General features: G+C 48.0%; 1 protein-coding gene across 5 annotated transcripts in view; it reads left to right on the forward strand.

Moving 5' to 3' along the window:
• LOC139240929 (integrin alpha-7-like) overlaps window positions 1–17,349 on the forward strand; it is a 264,675-nt gene that overhangs the window by 149,458 nt on the left and 97,868 nt on the right. For 3 of the 5 annotated variants that reach the window (XM_070869466.1, XM_070869470.1, XM_070869467.1), the window contains exons 3-6: window positions 477–556; window positions 5,672–5,927; window positions 8,782–8,913; window positions 9,597–9,716. In XM_070869466.1, coding sequence (XP_070725567.1) covers window positions 477–556; window positions 5,672–5,927; window positions 8,782–8,913; window positions 9,597–9,716 — 588 coding nt within the window. The remainder of the gene's footprint in view (window positions 1–476; window positions 557–5,671; window positions 5,928–8,781; window positions 8,914–9,596; window positions 9,717–17,349) is intronic. The other 2 variants (XM_070869468.1, XM_070869469.1) reach the window with 2 other exon arrangements.

Here is a 17,349-nt window from a genome sequence, read left to right on the forward strand (position 1 = left end):
CCGATGGTGGAGCGAATGTTAATGTTTGAAGACGGACTTGATTTTGTTTCCGAAGGTTTATTATTCTGTTACAATGTTATTTTTAGGGGTTTTATAGTGGGCGGGTGGGGAACTGTCATGATGGTTGTAACTCTGAAAACATTTGTTTGCTGCAATGTGACTGGGTAGAATTTGTTTTACCGGCGCAACCGGTTTTGTGTAATCGGATTGGTCAATAATGAAATCAATGAAAGAACGCAGACTTCAATACTTAACCAGTGAAGGGGAAGAAGGGAATTGAACGGGTCTGCAGCCATGATGTGGGGAGTGACTCGGTGTACACGACAAACACAAGGCATTTTGTTCCAAAGACAAAAGCGTCGTTATTTGGTGCGGTGCAGTGTGTTCACCGGGGAAGCCATGTTGGACAATCAGTTGGTATAACCAGATTAATAGGGTACAATGGCTGACATTGTACATTCTTCTGTCTTTTCCAGTTGATCTGAAGAGGGAGAGTAAAGAAAACCAATGGCTGGGGGTGACGGTCAAAAGCCAAGGAATTGGAGGGAAAGTTGTGGTGAGTTGACGATGAAAAGCCAAAGGTTTGGAGGGATTGTATAAAAATAAATTATTCGATGGACGGCGCAGTGATCTTGAACGATGTCTTTGAACAGCTGTGAACTGGTCACAGATCATGCTCATGAAATTACTGAATTCAAAATCAATTTAATCCTTAAAGGTTTCTGAAAGGGATTATTCAAGAGTGACATCATAAATGATGATGCAGGGCTGGTTACAGAATTTTTCAAAAAGGTATAAAAAGGAGAGAAAGTAAAAGGTTCTCAACTAGGAAGGACAAAAAGGTGGGAGTGGAAGTTCCCCACTCAATTGCACGAGTTAATAGCTCAGCTTTTTGCTGACACTTACCTCAGTTATGAGGGCGATGTTCAACTCAGAGTGTTTCTGTGAGGAGTTCAGGTGGAATTGTACTTGACAGGGGAATCGCTCTGGTCACCCAGTGGCAGCAGTTGGCCATCTAGAATTAGCCTCCGAGCCTGGTGGGAGGGAGGGGTTGAAAGGTCAGTCAAGATTCCCATGCCTGATCGTCCCTCCAGTGACTCTGACTGGAACGTTCCCTATGTGGAAGGTTGGCTTCGATGGCTCCCGGCCTGGTTGACAGTCAAGTCACAGCCTACTCGCACATGTGAAGAGTGGCTGCTTGGGTGAGGAAATGGCGAGTCTGTCGCCAACTGCGGAACAGTATCCCAACATGAACCAGCATCTTGAGGAGACATGGGGAGTGTAGAGAAGAATATCGAAAGGATGAGAGGGTCCTTTTTTTATTTAATTGTTTGACTCTCAGGAGCCCTTTTAAAAAAAAAAAAAAATACAAGAATAAGAGATTGAAATTGGTTATGGCCGTGTTTGAGGCGTTATTACCGCCTGAGTGCTCATTTTAGTGCTGGGCGTTAAGCACAGCTTCAAACTGCCAAATTGAGTTTTTACGCCCAAAGAACATAAGAACATAAGAATTAGGAACAGGAGTAGGCCATCTAGCCCCTCGAGCCTGCTCCACCACCCAAAAAGATCATGGCTGATCTGGCCGTGGACTCAGCTCCACTTACCCGCCTGCTCCCCGTAACCCTTAATTCCCTTATTGGTTAAAAATCTATCTATCTCTGATTTGAATATATTCAATGAGCCAGCCTCAACTGCTTCCTTGGGCAGAGAATTCCACAGATTCACAACCCTCTGGGAGAAGAAATTCCTTCTCAACTCAGTTTTAAATTGGCTCCCCCGTATTTTGAGGCTGTGCCCCCTAGTTCTAGTCTCCCCGACCAGTGGAAACAACCTCTCTGCCTCTATCCTGTCTATCCCCTTCATGATTTTAAATGTTTCTATAAGATCACCCCTCATCCTTCTGAACTCCAACGAGTAAAGACCCAGTCTGCTCAATCTATCATCATAAGGTAACCCCCTCATCTCCGGAATCAGCCTCGTGAATCGTCTCTGTACCCCCTCCAAAGCTAGTATATCCTTCCTTAAGTAAGGTGACCAAAACTGTATGCAGTACTCCAGGTGCGGCCTCACCAATACCCTGTACAGTTGTAGCAGGACCTCCCTGCTTTTGTACTCCATCCCTCTCGCAATGAAGGCCAACATTCCATTCGCCTTCCTGATTATCTCCGGAGAAACTCAGGTGGGTCTTTGGTGGAGGCGCCAAGAGGTAACACTGCGTCCTCTAACGCCACCCGCGTGGTAACGACATCCAGCGTGCAACGCCCCCTTGTGGCTGCTCTCGCGATATTTGGTCTCCATGGCAGCCTTCTCAGCAGGCATTCTCACAGCCTGAAAAAAGTGGTGTCAACATAACGGACCTCGGGCGGAATCGCCCAGAGAGCAAGATGAGAGAGCAGCGCTGAAATTGGCGTTGCACTCTCATATCAGGGAGCTCAGGAGGCTGACTGAATTTCCTAATGGGAGGCTGCCGGCGTGTTGGTTGAAAAAACGGGAAGAGAAGAAAACGAAAACTTCTCCAACTCACGCACACACTTTCCCACTGCTACAACTAATGAAAACATACAGAAATAAAATAAATAAAGAAAAAAACTCATCTTGCTCTCTGGGCCATTCCGCCCGAGGCCCGTTATGTTGACACCACTTTTTTCAGGCTGTGAGAAAGCCTGCTGAGAAGGCCGCCATGGAGACCAAATATCGCGAGAGCGGCCACAAGGGGGCGTTGCACGCTGGATGTCGTTACCACGCGGGTGGCGTTAGAGGGCGCAGTGTTACCTCTTGGCGCCTCCACCAAAGACCCACCTGAATTTCTCCGGAGGCGTGGACGACGCTTGCCGCCAACGGTAACGGGTGGCGTTAGAAACGGAAATTCAACCCCGAAAAGTTACTGAACCTGAGGGAGCTGACTAACATAAGTGAGCGAACATGATCTGTTAGCAGAGGCACTTCATGGATAAGCCATGTCTCTCCCTATATTAATTGAACTCTCTCACACTGTCACCCCCACCCCTGGCCACTTCCCCTGACAATGTCATCAGCACCCACCGTTTAAGCAAAATAAGCAAACTGAAATAAAATCAAAAGATTTTCAAATTAATCATTTTCTTTTTAAACTGTTTGAACTTGAAAAGGCGCCTTGATCATGAGACTGTGTCAAGTTAAAATAAATGGGGGAAATGTCATTTTAAAAACACACGCAACTATTTGTGGCAATCTAGTCGCATAATCAGCATAAAGCTTATCCCATGACTGGATGGTTGTGGGCTCAAATTCCACTCCGGCCTATTATTTAAATTTGTTGCTGTTTGTTGAGATCCACTTTTAACCTTACTCAGCTGGGCACAGTCAGCTGACATACTCACGTTCCCTTGCCACAAGGGCACCCCTTATTGGTTGGCTACACAGCATCATTAACTGCAATTGGCCACAGTTGAAACCATCCCACACTTTGGGATCAAGGGGGTTGCGGTGGGTCAGGCCATTCAAGTACAAAAACAAAGACAGGAAATGGCAGTGGAGGTTGAAAAGTCCCGAGACTCGATGATGCAGTGACTTTGGACACTATTTAATTTCTGTATTGCTGGTTTTAAATCCATTAGTCGGAAGATATCTCCTTGCTGCATTGGCTGTAAGGATCCCAAGTGAATTGGGCCTGCAGCTTAGTTTCGAGTGGCCATAAGTTAGTAACATATGGCACTAAACAGGATGAACTAGCTGCCCCACTCAAGCAGGGTGACTGTTGACATGAATGGACAGTAGGAGATGCTATTCTGAAGTTGAGGATAAGATCCATTGTCAGGGCAAAGTTGAGTTGCTGATTTGATATTGGATACCAACAGCAGAAAAAATATCCCTCAACACTGACATCCTTTACCTTGATGAACACAATTCCCTGCTCCCCTCGATTTAAAAAAAATGTGGTTTATAAAGGTTTTTTCTTTGTCTTACCAAATGTTCTCTTCTGAAAGCATTGCTTCCTTAACTGGGTTACAGTTCCACAGATGCTGGCCTCCTTCTGATACCTCACAAGTGGTCATTCTCCATGTGTGGGCCTCGATGGCGAGTGTGAGCAAGCTATTCAACTGTTCAACTGCAGGTGGCATTGCAGCTGAGCCTAATCCTGTCCTCGTCCGACGTCCACAAATTTGCAGCACGAGGCACGGGTTAGCAGTGAGGAGCAGAGCCCTGGGCCAGGTCCCGCTAACCTGCGGGAGCTGAGGCCAACCCGTCCCCCTCTACTGCCACCCCCATCTGAGATCAACTGACTCAGCACAGGCTGGGGAACAAACCTGGGATGGTACATCAGTCATTGAAGGTTGGCATGCAGGTACAGCAGGCGGTTAAGAAAGCAAATGGCATGTTGGCCTTCATAGCGAGGGGATTTGAGTACAGGGGCAGGGAGGTGTTGCTACAATTGTACAGGGCCTTGGTGAGGCCACATCTGGAGTATTGTGTACAGTTTTGGTCTCCTAACTTGAGGAAGGACATTCTTGCTATTGAGGGAGTGCAGCGAAGGTTCACTAGACTGATTCCCGGGATGGCGGGACTGACATATCAAGAAAGACTGGATCAACTGGGCTTGTATTCACTGGAGTTCAGAAGAATGAGAGGGGACCTCATAGAAACATATAAGATTCTGACGGGGTTAGACAGGTTAGATGCAGGAAGAATGTTCCCAATGTTGGGGAAGTCCAGAACCAGGGGACACAGTCTAAGGATAAGGGGTAAGCCATTTAGGACCGAGATGAGGAGGAATTTCTTCACCCAGAGAGTGGTGAACCTGTGGAATTCTCTACCACAGAAAGTTGTTGAGGCCAATTCACTAAATATATTCAAAAAGGAGTTAGATGAAGTCCTTACTACTAGGGGGATCAAGGGGTATGGTGAGAAAGCAGGAATGGGGTACTGAAGTTGCATGTTCAGCCATGAACTCATTGAATGGCGGTGCAGGCTAGAAGGGCCGAATGGCCTACTCCTGCACCTATTTTCTATGTTTCTATGTTTCTAACTTGCTGAGCCATCAAGGGGAGCTTCCAGATGGTCTTTCCAATGACTATAACAATCTTAACCATCAGCTAAGTTTGAACAGGCTGAGGTATATTTCTCTAGAAAAGAGAAACTGAGAGATGACCTGATAGAGGTCTTCAGCATTATGAAAGGGTTCGACGGGGTAGACGTAGAGATGTTTCCACTTGTGGGGGGGGGAGGCGGTGGTGACCAGAACTAGGGGCCATAAATATAAGACCGTCACTAATAAATCCAATGGGGAATTCAGGAGAAACCTCTTTACCCAGAGAGCAGTGAGAATGTGGAACTCGCTGCCACAGGGAGGGGTTGAGGTGAATAGTATCGATGCATTTAAGGCGAAGCTGGATAAACACATGAGGGAGAAAGGGATAGAGGGTTATGTTGATGGGGTGAGATGAAAACATAGAAACATAGAAATTTACAGCGCAGAAGGAGGCCATTTCGGCCCATCATGCCCGCGCCGGCCGACAAAGAGCCGCACGGCCCTCGGTCAGCAGCCCTGAAGGTTACATATAAACCTACGAACAATGACGGAAAGGGTGGGAGAAGGTTTGTGTGGAACATAAACACCAGGATGGACCAGTTGGGCCGAATGGCTTGTTTCTGTGCCGGTACGTTCTATGTAAGTGTTCTGTTTTGGTTGTAGACCTGCGCTCATCGCTATGAAGTGAGGCAACGCGTGAATCAGTCGGCAGAGACCCGAGACATGATTGGGCGCTGCTACGTGCTGAGCCAGGACTTAAAGATCAAAGACGAGCTGGATGGCGGGGACTGGAAGTTCTGTGAAGGCCGCTCGCAGGGTCACCAGCGCTTTGGGTACTGCCAACAGGGAATTGCGGCGGGCTTCACCCCCGATGATCATTACATTTTATTTGGTGCCCCGGGCACGTACAACTGGAAAGGTCAGTTATTTCCAATTTTATGTAGCAGGGGTGGGCGTGGGGAGAGTAAAAAATAACTGGCATCTTTGCTATGGCAACCAAGATAATAACATCGCTAAGTAATGTGCTCATCGCTGTCAGCCACTCCTGTTGCATCATCACAGGATAGCTTCATGTTCGCAGAGATAGATACAGTCTGAATCCCAGTTCCTCTTCTGTGCACAGCACTGCCTCAAATCTGGCACCAAGCTTATTGTCTATAGGGCTGTAGTGATACCCGCCCTCCTGTATGAGTCTGAGGCATGGATCATGTACAGCAGGCACCTCAAGTCGCTGGAGAAATACCACCAACGATGTCTCCGCAAGATCCTGCAAATCCCCTGGGAGGACAGGCGCACCAACATTAGCGTCCTCGACCAGGCCAACATCCCCAGCATCGAAGCACTGACCACACTCGACCAGCTCCGCTGGGCAGGCCACATTGTTCGCATGCCTGACACGAGACTCCCAAAAGCAAGCGCCCTACTCGGAACTCCTACACGGCAAGCGAGCCCAAGGTGGGCAGAGGAAACGTTTCAAGGACCATCCTCAAAGCCTCCCTGATAAAGTGCAACATCCCCACTGACACCTGGGAGTCCCTGGCCAAAGACCGCCCGAAGTGGAGGAAGTGCATCCGGGAGGGCGCTGAGCACCTCGAGTCTCGTCGCCGACAGCATGCAGAAAACAAGCGCAGGCAGCGGAAGGAGAGTACGGCAAACCAGTCCCACCCACCCCTTCCTCCAACCACTGTCTGCCCCACCTGCGACAGGGACTGTAATTCCCGTATTGGACTGTTCAGTCGTCTGAGAACTCACTTTTAAAGTGGAAGCAAGTCTTCCTCGATTCTGAGGGACTGCCTGTGATGATGATGCTGTCTCGTTCAGCTCTGAGGCTGGGAGGACAGGGTTCCACTGCTGTCAGCGCTGTTGTCCGACTGGTTGGGCCGAGGCAGGCTTGCACTGGTACGTGTACCGTGCCCCGCGCTTATTCCGAGCATCCGCCCGGATCAGGTGAATGGCACCAGCTGCACCTCATCACCGCAGGTCCCGATTACGACGGCCGCGTTAAGCGCTCCTGCGGGCAGTTCTGTCCTGAGCGATTTTAAAAGCTGGCTGCAGCTGCCCGAGGGTGCCCGCCGTGGGTACACGGTGCGAGCAGCTGACGGAGACCTCAGGCCGCTTCCATCTTCTGCGAGGCAGTCGGAAAGCCGGGGAGGGTTTGGGCAGCCTCATTCCGACGGTCGTACCGTTTGCCGCGTACGGCGGGCAAAAGGCCGTTGGCACCAGCGCGCACGCTATATGCGGTGAGGACCGTGTGGCTGCTCGCGCTCTCCCTATCCCTGCCCCGCACATGGGGTCCCACTGCCTGCTCAAGAGCGCTCGACACCCACCAGCACACTCGAGTGACCGGCGTTATCCTGTCACGGAAACAGGCGACAGCTTGTGCTATCCGACTGACCTCCAAGTCCTTCCTTCCATGCTAGTGGGCTCCGTAGAAGCACCAAGCTGTGAGTGACATTATGGGTTCCAACTGAATGACTCCCGCTCCCCATGAGTTGTGCCTGGGAGGTTGGCATTAACTCCATCGCTGAGGCGACACACCTCGCGTGGACTCTAACTGTTTATTCCCAAAGCCTTCAGCTTTGTTCCTCAATCGTGGAAAAGGGCTGTTTACGTTCTACATTTGAATGGGAACAATTGTTCATGTTGTACAGCGGACCCGTTTTGTTCTGAAGTAACACGTTACCATTTTTGTTGTGGGGGCAGAATTTTAAAGGGAAGTCGATAAAAAACCACTGTGTGAAGTGTGACTTATTAAAAAAAAATACAAGCTGATGTAACTAGCAAAGAATCGCCAGTTGGTTTCAATCGATGAAGGGTTCAGGCTTCCGGGGTCCCCTGCAAATGTTGATGCATTGCTGAAGACCCTCTTCAAACTATTGACAGACATCCCAGGAGCCTCCTGTCACCTGTCTTCGACCTCCAGGTCGGGCCTGCAGGGACTCGACCTTTGGACCAGGTCAGTCGCCGTTACCCCGGTTCCCAGCTCCATCCCCTTCCTGCCAAGTCGACCAAATCTCGAGTTCAAGCCCACCCCCAGTCAGACAAACCTGGTTCCACTCATCATCATCATCGGCAGTCCCTCATATCGAGGATGACTTGCTTCCACGCCAAAAAGGGATGGGTTCACAGGTGTTTCAATGAAGGACCTAATATTCCAGATCCCGAACTACATCCTGAAGGGTGGAAGATGCCTGTGTGTGAATTTTTTTTAGCGTGGGGTGGCCGTTGCACACCAGCCACCACACGGGCTTGACAGAGTGAGGTCTTGGTCCAGTGGCAAGGGTTACCCAAGACTAACTGGAGACCTGCTCTGCTGCACAGACCTAGCGCGCACAGATATCGCAGTGTGGGCAGGCCCATGCCTCCCCTGGGCCCTCACCTCTTCTGGGCCCCGATCACACACCTCTCCCGGGTCCCGATCACGTCGCTCTACAATCTCTCGCTGCTCCTTTACCCCAACCTCGGTGCTCCTGCTGTGCCTGCTAGCTCCACTGCTGACTAATTGGTCAACAGATATTTTAAAAATTCAGAATTCTTGATGACTTTGAGGATTCCCTATGGCCGAACCAGAGTCCAGGGAGTCTAGTTTGTAAACCTATGGATTAGGTGGCAAAGGCTCGCTTGACCTGTGGCTAAGGCTCTGCTCCTAATCCAAACGCTAATCTGGGCAGTGTGCAGTTGCTCACGTGCAGTGTTGCGGGTTAATCCAGGTGTAAGCTTTGTATTCTGTGTTTGCTTTTTTTTTTGTTTCATTTAACTCTCAATATTTCTAGGTAATGTTCGGACAGAACTGTTCAGTCATTCATTGGTCCACTTGGGCATCTATGACGATGGACCATACGAAGCGGGTGATGAAAGAAAGCAGGAAGCTGAGCTGGTCCCTGTACCTGCCAATAGTTACTTAGGTAGGATACCTATGCAGTGCAGACGGGGAGAGGTGACTGGAGGTATTCCAAGATGGCTGAGGATTCCATTTAGGTTAAATGGCACCATATTTTGCCCCCCCCCCCCACCCAGAATCACCAGCAAAATAAAAATCGATTTTCGGCTGCCTGATATCCATTTTGACGCACTGCACAAGCTTTGCTGTGCTTCACAAGAGCAGGTTCATTGTGGAGTCTGGAAGCCACAATGTGATGGGTCACTGCCAGGCTACTCATGTGTACACACAAGGCCTGCACTTGCACTGTGGGTTATGTTCCCCTCCCCCATCTCACCCTTCCAGTAAAGGGCATTGTCTTGCTTGCTGGTGCACAGTTGCCACCCAAGCGTGGCACAGTGCCCACCATGGCAACTCCACAGCGGAGCTTTTTGGAGCATGGTTGCTTCCTTTAGCAATGCCACTTGGCTACTTCCTGGGACCAGGAACTAATGCGGAGCCATTTTGAGCAACGAATGAGTTCCTGATTGTTCTGAATTGCACAATCTGACTTGTGATTTGAAAGTCATTGACGCCATTATTTAACGATGGGGCATCCTAAGCTGCTGGTTCAGTCACCTCCCTCTGTCGTGCACTATCTTCTTGATTCTAACTCATCTTCTTCTTTTCCCCCCTTTCTTCCCCTCCCCATCCATCTTGAATGCACAGGTTTAATATTTCTGACAACTACCAGTAGTTCAGACCCTGATCAGCTGGTTTACAAGACACCGGACCCTGCTGAGAAACCAGCGCGAAATCCTCACGACGTAGCCCAACATAGTTACTTAGGTTTGTAACTGCGCATGTGGCAGGGAAAGTGTGCAGCCATTCCCTCTCCTGTCTATATCTGTGTCCAAACATTTTGTGAGGGCAAAAAAAAACCCGGAAAAAAAAAGAAATCTTGTTGTTGCGTTTCATTTATGAGTCGCCATATTTCTGCACACTTTGATGGTCACATGAATGTCACTGCTTCCTGTTGGTCAGGCTCCTGAGAGTACCATAATGGCCAATCATTTGGGCCTATGGTTAATGTTGATCCGAACCGAAGATGGCTGCTCTCAGTCAAAATAGCAATAGTGCGCCACGACAGTTAAACCGAACTTCTCTGTCATAACAAGACTGGTTTTGCTTCAGAGTGACATGGAGTACAAAGTGGATCAAGAGGTGACAACGGCAGAATAGGTTTGGAACAGCAACCATATCCGAATATCCCGAGCTCTTCGAAACTGCTGTTCTGATTCCTGCTATCCAGTGTTTCTAAGGAACACAGGAAAACAGTGTCTCTCAAATCAGAGGCCCATTTTAGTCGCATTGAACAAAGTCAAATTTGTTCATGTGTCTTATTTAGGAAATAGATATATGTAGGCACAGCTCCGAGCAGCTTGGAAAATGGAAAGACTTTGAAGTTGCAGCTTCCTTGACAGGCCACAGAAAATTGTCTGCAAGGAAGCTGTCTTGTTAAAAGTGACCGTATTGCTATTCAAGGGACCATATGGAAGCAGTGATGTTGTGTGTGAGTTGTGTGCACAGCCTGTGATACTGTAACAGACTGCCGAATTGACTTCAAGCAAGCTATTACGATCTGAGCTCTGGTGATACCAAAGGAATGTTTGTGCATTAGTTGGAAGTCTGCCCAGTCAAAAACAGCTTCACTCAATTCCGGTAGTCCATTACACAGTTGGCTGTCAGAGAGTATGGCTGCTTGCCATTGTGCTTGCAAGGAGTGCTTCTGATTATTCTGCATGCAATGACACGAGAATGTTTCAATTAACGTGAGTGTGCCAGAGTTTAGTAGCTGGTCGCAGTGCTAAACTCTGCTGTCCTCCACATGGAAAGGGTGGGTGGAAGAAATGGGTTTTTAAGGAATATCAAGGTTGGTCACTTGAAATATATCCCAAATATTGGAAAATGTTTTTGTAAGATTCCTAAGTAGATGCGACAAATTGAGTTTCCACCGTAGTCATGGCTTGTGTAAAATGGATTTGGGTGCCTTTGTACACGAATCACAGAAAGTTAACATGCAGGTACAATAAGCAATTAGGAAAGCAAATGGTATGTTGACAAGAGGATTTGAGTATAAGAGTAAAGATGTCTTACTGCAATTATACAGGGCCCTGGTGAGACCGCACCTGGAGTATTGTGCACAGTTTTGGTCTCCTTACCTAAGGAAGGATATACTTGCCATAGAGGGAGTTCAACGAAGGTTCACTAGACTGAGTCCTGGGATGGGGGGATTGTCCTATGAGGAGAGATTGAGTAGACTGGGCCGATATTCTATAGAGTTTAGAAGAATGAGAGGTGATCTCATTGAAACATACAAAATTCTTACAGGGTAGATGCAGGGAGGATGTTTTCCCCAGGCTGGAGAGTGTAGAACTAAAGGGTCACAGTCTCAGGATAAGGGGTCGACCATTTAGGACTGAGATGAGGAGAAACTCCTTCAATCAGAGGGTGGTGAATCTTTGGAATTCTCTGCCCCAGAGGGCTGTGGAGGCTCAGTCGTTGAATATATTCAAGACAGAGATCGATAGATTTTTGGATATTAAGGGAAACAAGGGATATGCGGATAGTGCAGGAAAGTGGAGTTGAGGTCGAAGATCAGCCATGATCATTGAATGGCAGAGCAGACTCGAGGGGCTGAATGACCGACTCCTGCTCCTAATTCGTATGCTCTTATGTTTCTTAAAAAGGATTAATGGTCATCTTCAGAAATCTTCAGCTGCAAACTTGAGGTGGTAAGGCTGGAAGAACTTCCTTTCACCTCTGAAGCCTGAATAAGGTGGAAACCCAATTCACTATGTATCATTTTAATTCCACAAAGATATCCTGGAATCCAATGATCTAACACTGACCCACAAATTACCACATTTATGAATTCAGTTTCATAACTTGTCGTGGTGGGATTTCAGCTTATGGGCCTAGAAAATGGACCTCATTGCACCAGTTTTAGGTGAAGAAATGTCTTCTCATCTCAGTCTTAAATGGCCGACCCCTTAGCCTGAGACTATGACCCTTTAGTTCTCCAGCCCGGGGAAACATCCTCCCTGCATCTACCCTGTAAGAATTTTGTATGTTTCAATGAGATCACCTCTCATTCTTCTAAACCCAAGAGAATATAAGCCTAGTAAATCAGGCACAATGAGGGCCAATTTCGGTAACCAATGTCCTTCGCCCCAAGGATGCCTGAAAGACATCCGAGGGCTGTTTTTCATGCATATGCTAATGAGAGGTCTGATAAGTGTTTTAGGACCCCTCTGGGAAATCGGGAATGCCGCCAAAAAGATAAGTATAAAAGAAAAAGTATTTTAATTTTCACATGGAGTGCTCCTCCCAAATCCACAGCACTCCTTAGGGGCCACTGCCGGCTTTGATCGCCCCCACCCCCGCCCCTGGCATTTACCTGTCAGTGAGGCAGGTGACCGAACTTCGTTCCTGCAGTAGAGCGAGCTATCTGTGGAGGCGCTGCTTGTTCTCCCAGATTATTTATATGAGGCCTGAGGTCAGCTTTGGGCCTCTCGGTTCAGGCACGTGTTGTGGGTGCATTGCCACCTTCGCGCCCGAAACCAGGCGCCAATGGATTTCTACCCCATGAATTCTAGATTGCTAGTCCAGTACCATATCCACTACACTACTGTACCCCTTAAGTATAAGAACATCATAGGAGCAGGAGTAGGCCATTTGGCCCCTCGAGCCTGCTCCGCCATTCAATAAGACCATGGCTGATCTGATCTTGGGCTTAGCTTCCCTGCCCGCTCCCCATAACCCTTTACTCCCTTATCGCTCAAAAATCTGTCGATCTCCACCTCGAATATGGGCTATATTCTTAATGCATTTCATTTGTGTATTTTTTTACAAAAGAATTCTTGAGGATGGGTAGGAAAGGGATGTGGTAGGTAAAAACACTGGTCTTTCACCTCAGACCGAAGTTTGAATCCAGTGCAGACATATGGGATTAAAATCTTCACAAAATGGCTGGTTTGAGGACGAGAGCTTCCATATTGGTCCAGTCGTGCCTCTTTTGACGTGGGAGTTAAGGTGCATTGTTGGACAGAGTAGCGAGAGCTCTGCCCTACAACCTGAGCTATATCTGATCTGATGGTGTGCGGTGATGCAAAGGTGGAAAATGTTCCACTTCTTTCCCAAATATCTTTCACTTTGAAGAGCACAAAAAAAAATCACAGAGCCAAATAAGAGACTCCTGAGGCAGTTCAGCGTGTGTTTCTCAAATATCCAGGATTATATTTCAAGAGGCCAATTTTTCATGTCTAAATTGGAAATAGTCACAAATGTACACCCTGTCCATGTGGATATTCATAATCTCCCTGTGCTCTGTTCATGTGATTCACTGTCTCTGGCATGTTAGTGCTTGTTGCATGTTTCTGCTGGATTTTTGTGTTGCCTGGACACTTGTCATGTCATTCCTAGTCTTTGTTTCCACCGTTCTTCCACGTGCTTAAACCAGTTGCACTGACCGACTCCTATCCTTAGCATACGTCACTATGTTGGGGTGTGGGACAACTGTGGGGCACAGTCCACAAAGAGTCATGGAATTCCAGGATAGTCCCAGGTTTGATCCCCTGCTTGTGCTGAGTTAGTTGATCATTGAAGCCAGGGCAGTGATGTGATTGGCCTCAGGGCCCTTCGGCCATCTAGAGAGGGGAAACAGAACCAGCTGGAGTGCTGTTCCTGATCATTGGCTAGTGACTATGACTGGATGCCCTGCAGGGTCAAATAGCCTGCTACTACTCCCTGACTAGGCTCACACATGAACGGCCACTTGGGAGAGGTCACGTAGGGCACCGCACCCCAACATGACCCCTTCAGGAGAGAAAGGGAGAACAACAGACGGGGGACAATAGCAGCTTGTCTCAAAGGGACCCTGGTTTGTCCAGGCCATGAACTCCAGAAAACCAACTAGCCCCATTTCCTATTCTGTGCAGAGCGATTGCTTTTGAGTATGTTGCTTTTGAAATAACTTGTTTGCAAAGCAAAGGGTTGGATTGATCAGAATAACTCTAGTCCTGTCGTTGGCCAATACAGTTCCATCACCATATTGCATGACTAATATTGCCATCGATCCATGCCAGTACTTTGACCAGTTAATGCCTACCAGTTTGCATTGCTGCCAGATATAAAAGAGCAAAATATTCCATTCTCCACACCGCTGCCAGCTTGCTTGAATGGGCAAATACTTGTCATAACAGCGACAAAAAAATCATCTGCTTCAGTCAATTAATGATCAATCTTGGGGAGGCCTTGATACCTGTGATGTTTCATCCTTTCCCCGCACACCCTTTCACACCACTTTAGCTTCAGCAAACCCAACCATTTTGTGTTCGGCATGGGTTGGGGTATCGGGAGGTTAGCGCCTGCACATGAGCAGTGAGTGTTTTTGACTTCATACTTAACACAACACCAGCATCTTGAAGAGTGCTTCACATTCGAGTAACTGTGGCAATCTCTCGGAGAGAAAAAAAACCCCACTGCGTTTAAGAAACAAATTAATCCTGTACGTTTCATCCGATTAAAGTTGAATGATCCTATTTGCTTCATCAGTTATATAGTATGGCTTTATCCTGTTAAGTTTCCAAGGAGGAATGATAGAGGTTGCAAATCTGTGCTTGCTGCTTAAAGGAACTATATTGTCCTTGTGGGAGCTCGTGATGAGGTTCAGATCATTGGACCTGAAGGCAAAAAATTGTCACATCCCACTTCGAGCAGCTCCAAGTTCATTCAACAAAACAATGTTATCTGATCGCTGATGCACTTTTATTGTTTAAATTGTTTATAAATGAATCACTTTTTCAAGGCACTTCCATCAAGGCTTCTGAATGTAGGAAAATTAGTGGATTGAGCACTTGTATATTTTATATTAATGTCGTATACCTTCTTCTCTCCCTCGTTTCCCTCTTCCTATGAACAAGCCCTTACAATGGCACGGCTGAGAGTAAGAACTCACCATGTGGGGAACTAAAGGCTAGAACTTGTGTCCTACCACCCCATGGTCCAGCAAATTGGCACTCCAGTGCTCTCCTGCCAATGATATTTATCAAAGATCTTAAATAGCAAGAGGTATTACACCGTATTCTCTGCACTGGCTAGAACAGCTTGCAATAGCAGAAAGGTTTAGTCCTGCCAAACCAAACAGATTAACACAATGAGCTAAGCCTGTTTTTGAAAATGCTATGTACTGGAAAAGTGGATCAGAACTCCTATTTAACCGACTCTTGCAGAACAAACCTACAGCCATCGATAAGTATATATCCAAAGCAGCTTGTAGTACATTTGTCCTATTCCTATCGGTTGCCCATCAATATATAATAAGGGAATTTCATTGGCAATTTTCTTTTTGCAACTCGAAGCTATCTGGATTACCTCAAGAGGCCTTTCTTGGTCTTCATGGCTCAGAGATGGTGAGGGTGAAATTCCATAGCGCAAAAAAATGGGCGCAGGCCCCGCGATGCGAGGTATACCCAAGCCCGTTCAGAAAGCGCAGGCAGCACCTCAATTTGGTGTTTCTTGCTAATTAACACGATGGGAATGCATTGCTGACCGGTTGTGCGCTCAGCAGGGGGCCGAAGGTTGCATCGCTGGAGCGAGTCTGGATTTACTTAAAGCTGACCTGCTCCTCTTCAGGCAGTCTGCAGCTCTTAAAACTGAACTGCCTTCTGCACGTAAAAAATGCTAAAATTGCTTCAGTGCTAACGCAAATGGCTCATCAGGCCAGGGAAAGGGCACCCAGGGTCTGGGACGCAGCACTCCAGCTTTGTGCAAGAGGTGAACACTGGAAGAAAGGTCCTCTACCCACGGGGGCCAGGAGGTCCTCCAGAAAGAAGGATGTGGGACCAGATCACCGAGGCCATCATTGACAGCAGTGTCGCCCCCACGACCTGGGTCCAGTGTCCAAAGAAGCTTCATGACCTCAGACCAGTGGTCAAGGTCAGTGAATGCATCTTCAAAACCCATCTTCTACCAACTGCACCACTGCTCAATGTATGACCCCCTCTCTCTCCCCCCCCACCCCCCCACCTATCACTCACCTACCAACAATCTCTACCAAACACGAGTCACACCTCCCATTCTTAGCTTCACCTCACCCCCTTGGAGGAGACGGTGCTGGCCATTCTTGGCAGGGGCATGGCTGAGCCCTTGGCCAGCGGCGGGGTTGAAAGGATACAAGATGCCGGTATCCTCATGCATTATCCTCCTTCTCACATCACACTTCCCATTCATCCCACAATCTCTCCTGATTTACAAGCTGCACCCGGTGTAAGCTTGCATCTCTTGCTTTATCCCACTCCCCTCATGACAACCCTACCCTTGTGCCTTCCTCATTTCCGACACCCAAGAAATCCAGCCTGCCCAGCCAGTGGTTGACCAAGAAGAGGGGGGAGGCGAGTGAAGAAGAAGCAGAGTGGCCACCACTCGATTTCATACTCCCAGCCACCAGCTCCTTGAGGTTGCCCTGCAAGTCCATGTGCAGTGTCCCCCACTGAAAGTCAACAGCCTTCCACCAGCCATGCTGCAGCCAATGGGGTAGCACTGTGTGACATCAGTAGGATAGGCAAAGGCACATGCAAGACAGTCACTAAGGGAATGCATAAAGGGTTGATTTTTTTTGATGTAATCTTGGATGCATATATGGATAAAGTTGCATTGGGAAGTTTGCTTTGTGGTGGTTTTTATTTCAGCATTGTGGCCAAGAGGACGCTGTGATGGCCAGTGACAGAGGGAAGGGAAGGTGTGGGACTAATGTTGAAAGGGGAATTGGGGTTGTGGTCACTGGTACCGCAGGCGATGATTCCATCCCAGATATCCCGGCCGGAAAGGGGCTGTATGGGCTACATCCTTCCTCCTCCCTCTGCGAGCAGCTTGTCCCCTTTGCTGCCTCTACTCCATGTGACGCTGCAGCCCAAGGGGGCCTGCAACTAGAGCCCCCAGGACTGGGAGCAAGTGGTCTTCTCAGAGGCCTTTCTTTAAGAGCCAAAGCCTTGCAAGTATCCAGCAGTACACTTTAACAACTTTTTAAATATATTGCACCAAGCCACTACTCCAATAAAATGTAAAAAAAAGTACAAAAGCAAAAAGCTAAACTTACCAGAAAGTTGTGTGTGTTGATGTCATACTGCTGTGCTCACTCACGTTCCTCAGTGTGTGGTTTGGAGAAGACGGTATGAAGAGCGACAACATCGGAAATCACAGATCGTACGTCGATTCAGGCGCTGCACGCCGATTGACATCACGATCTGCATCATTTAAATATGGGCGGCGAGCGCAGGCAACAACAGCGCTGCCAACCTGCCCAAAATGGCGGCCGCTGCATTCTGTGCCGGAAGCGAGGCGGCTGCCATTTTTTTCTGCTGAAGCTCCCGATTTCGTGGCTGGTGACTTTACCTCTGAGCCATTGTGATTGCCGAAAGTT

Source organism: Pristiophorus japonicus, chromosome X (genome assembly GCF_044704955.1).
Source record: "Pristiophorus japonicus isolate sPriJap1 chromosome X, sPriJap1.hap1, whole genome shotgun sequence".
NCBI classification, from domain to species: domain Eukaryota; kingdom Metazoa; phylum Chordata; class Chondrichthyes; family Pristiophoridae; genus Pristiophorus; species Pristiophorus japonicus.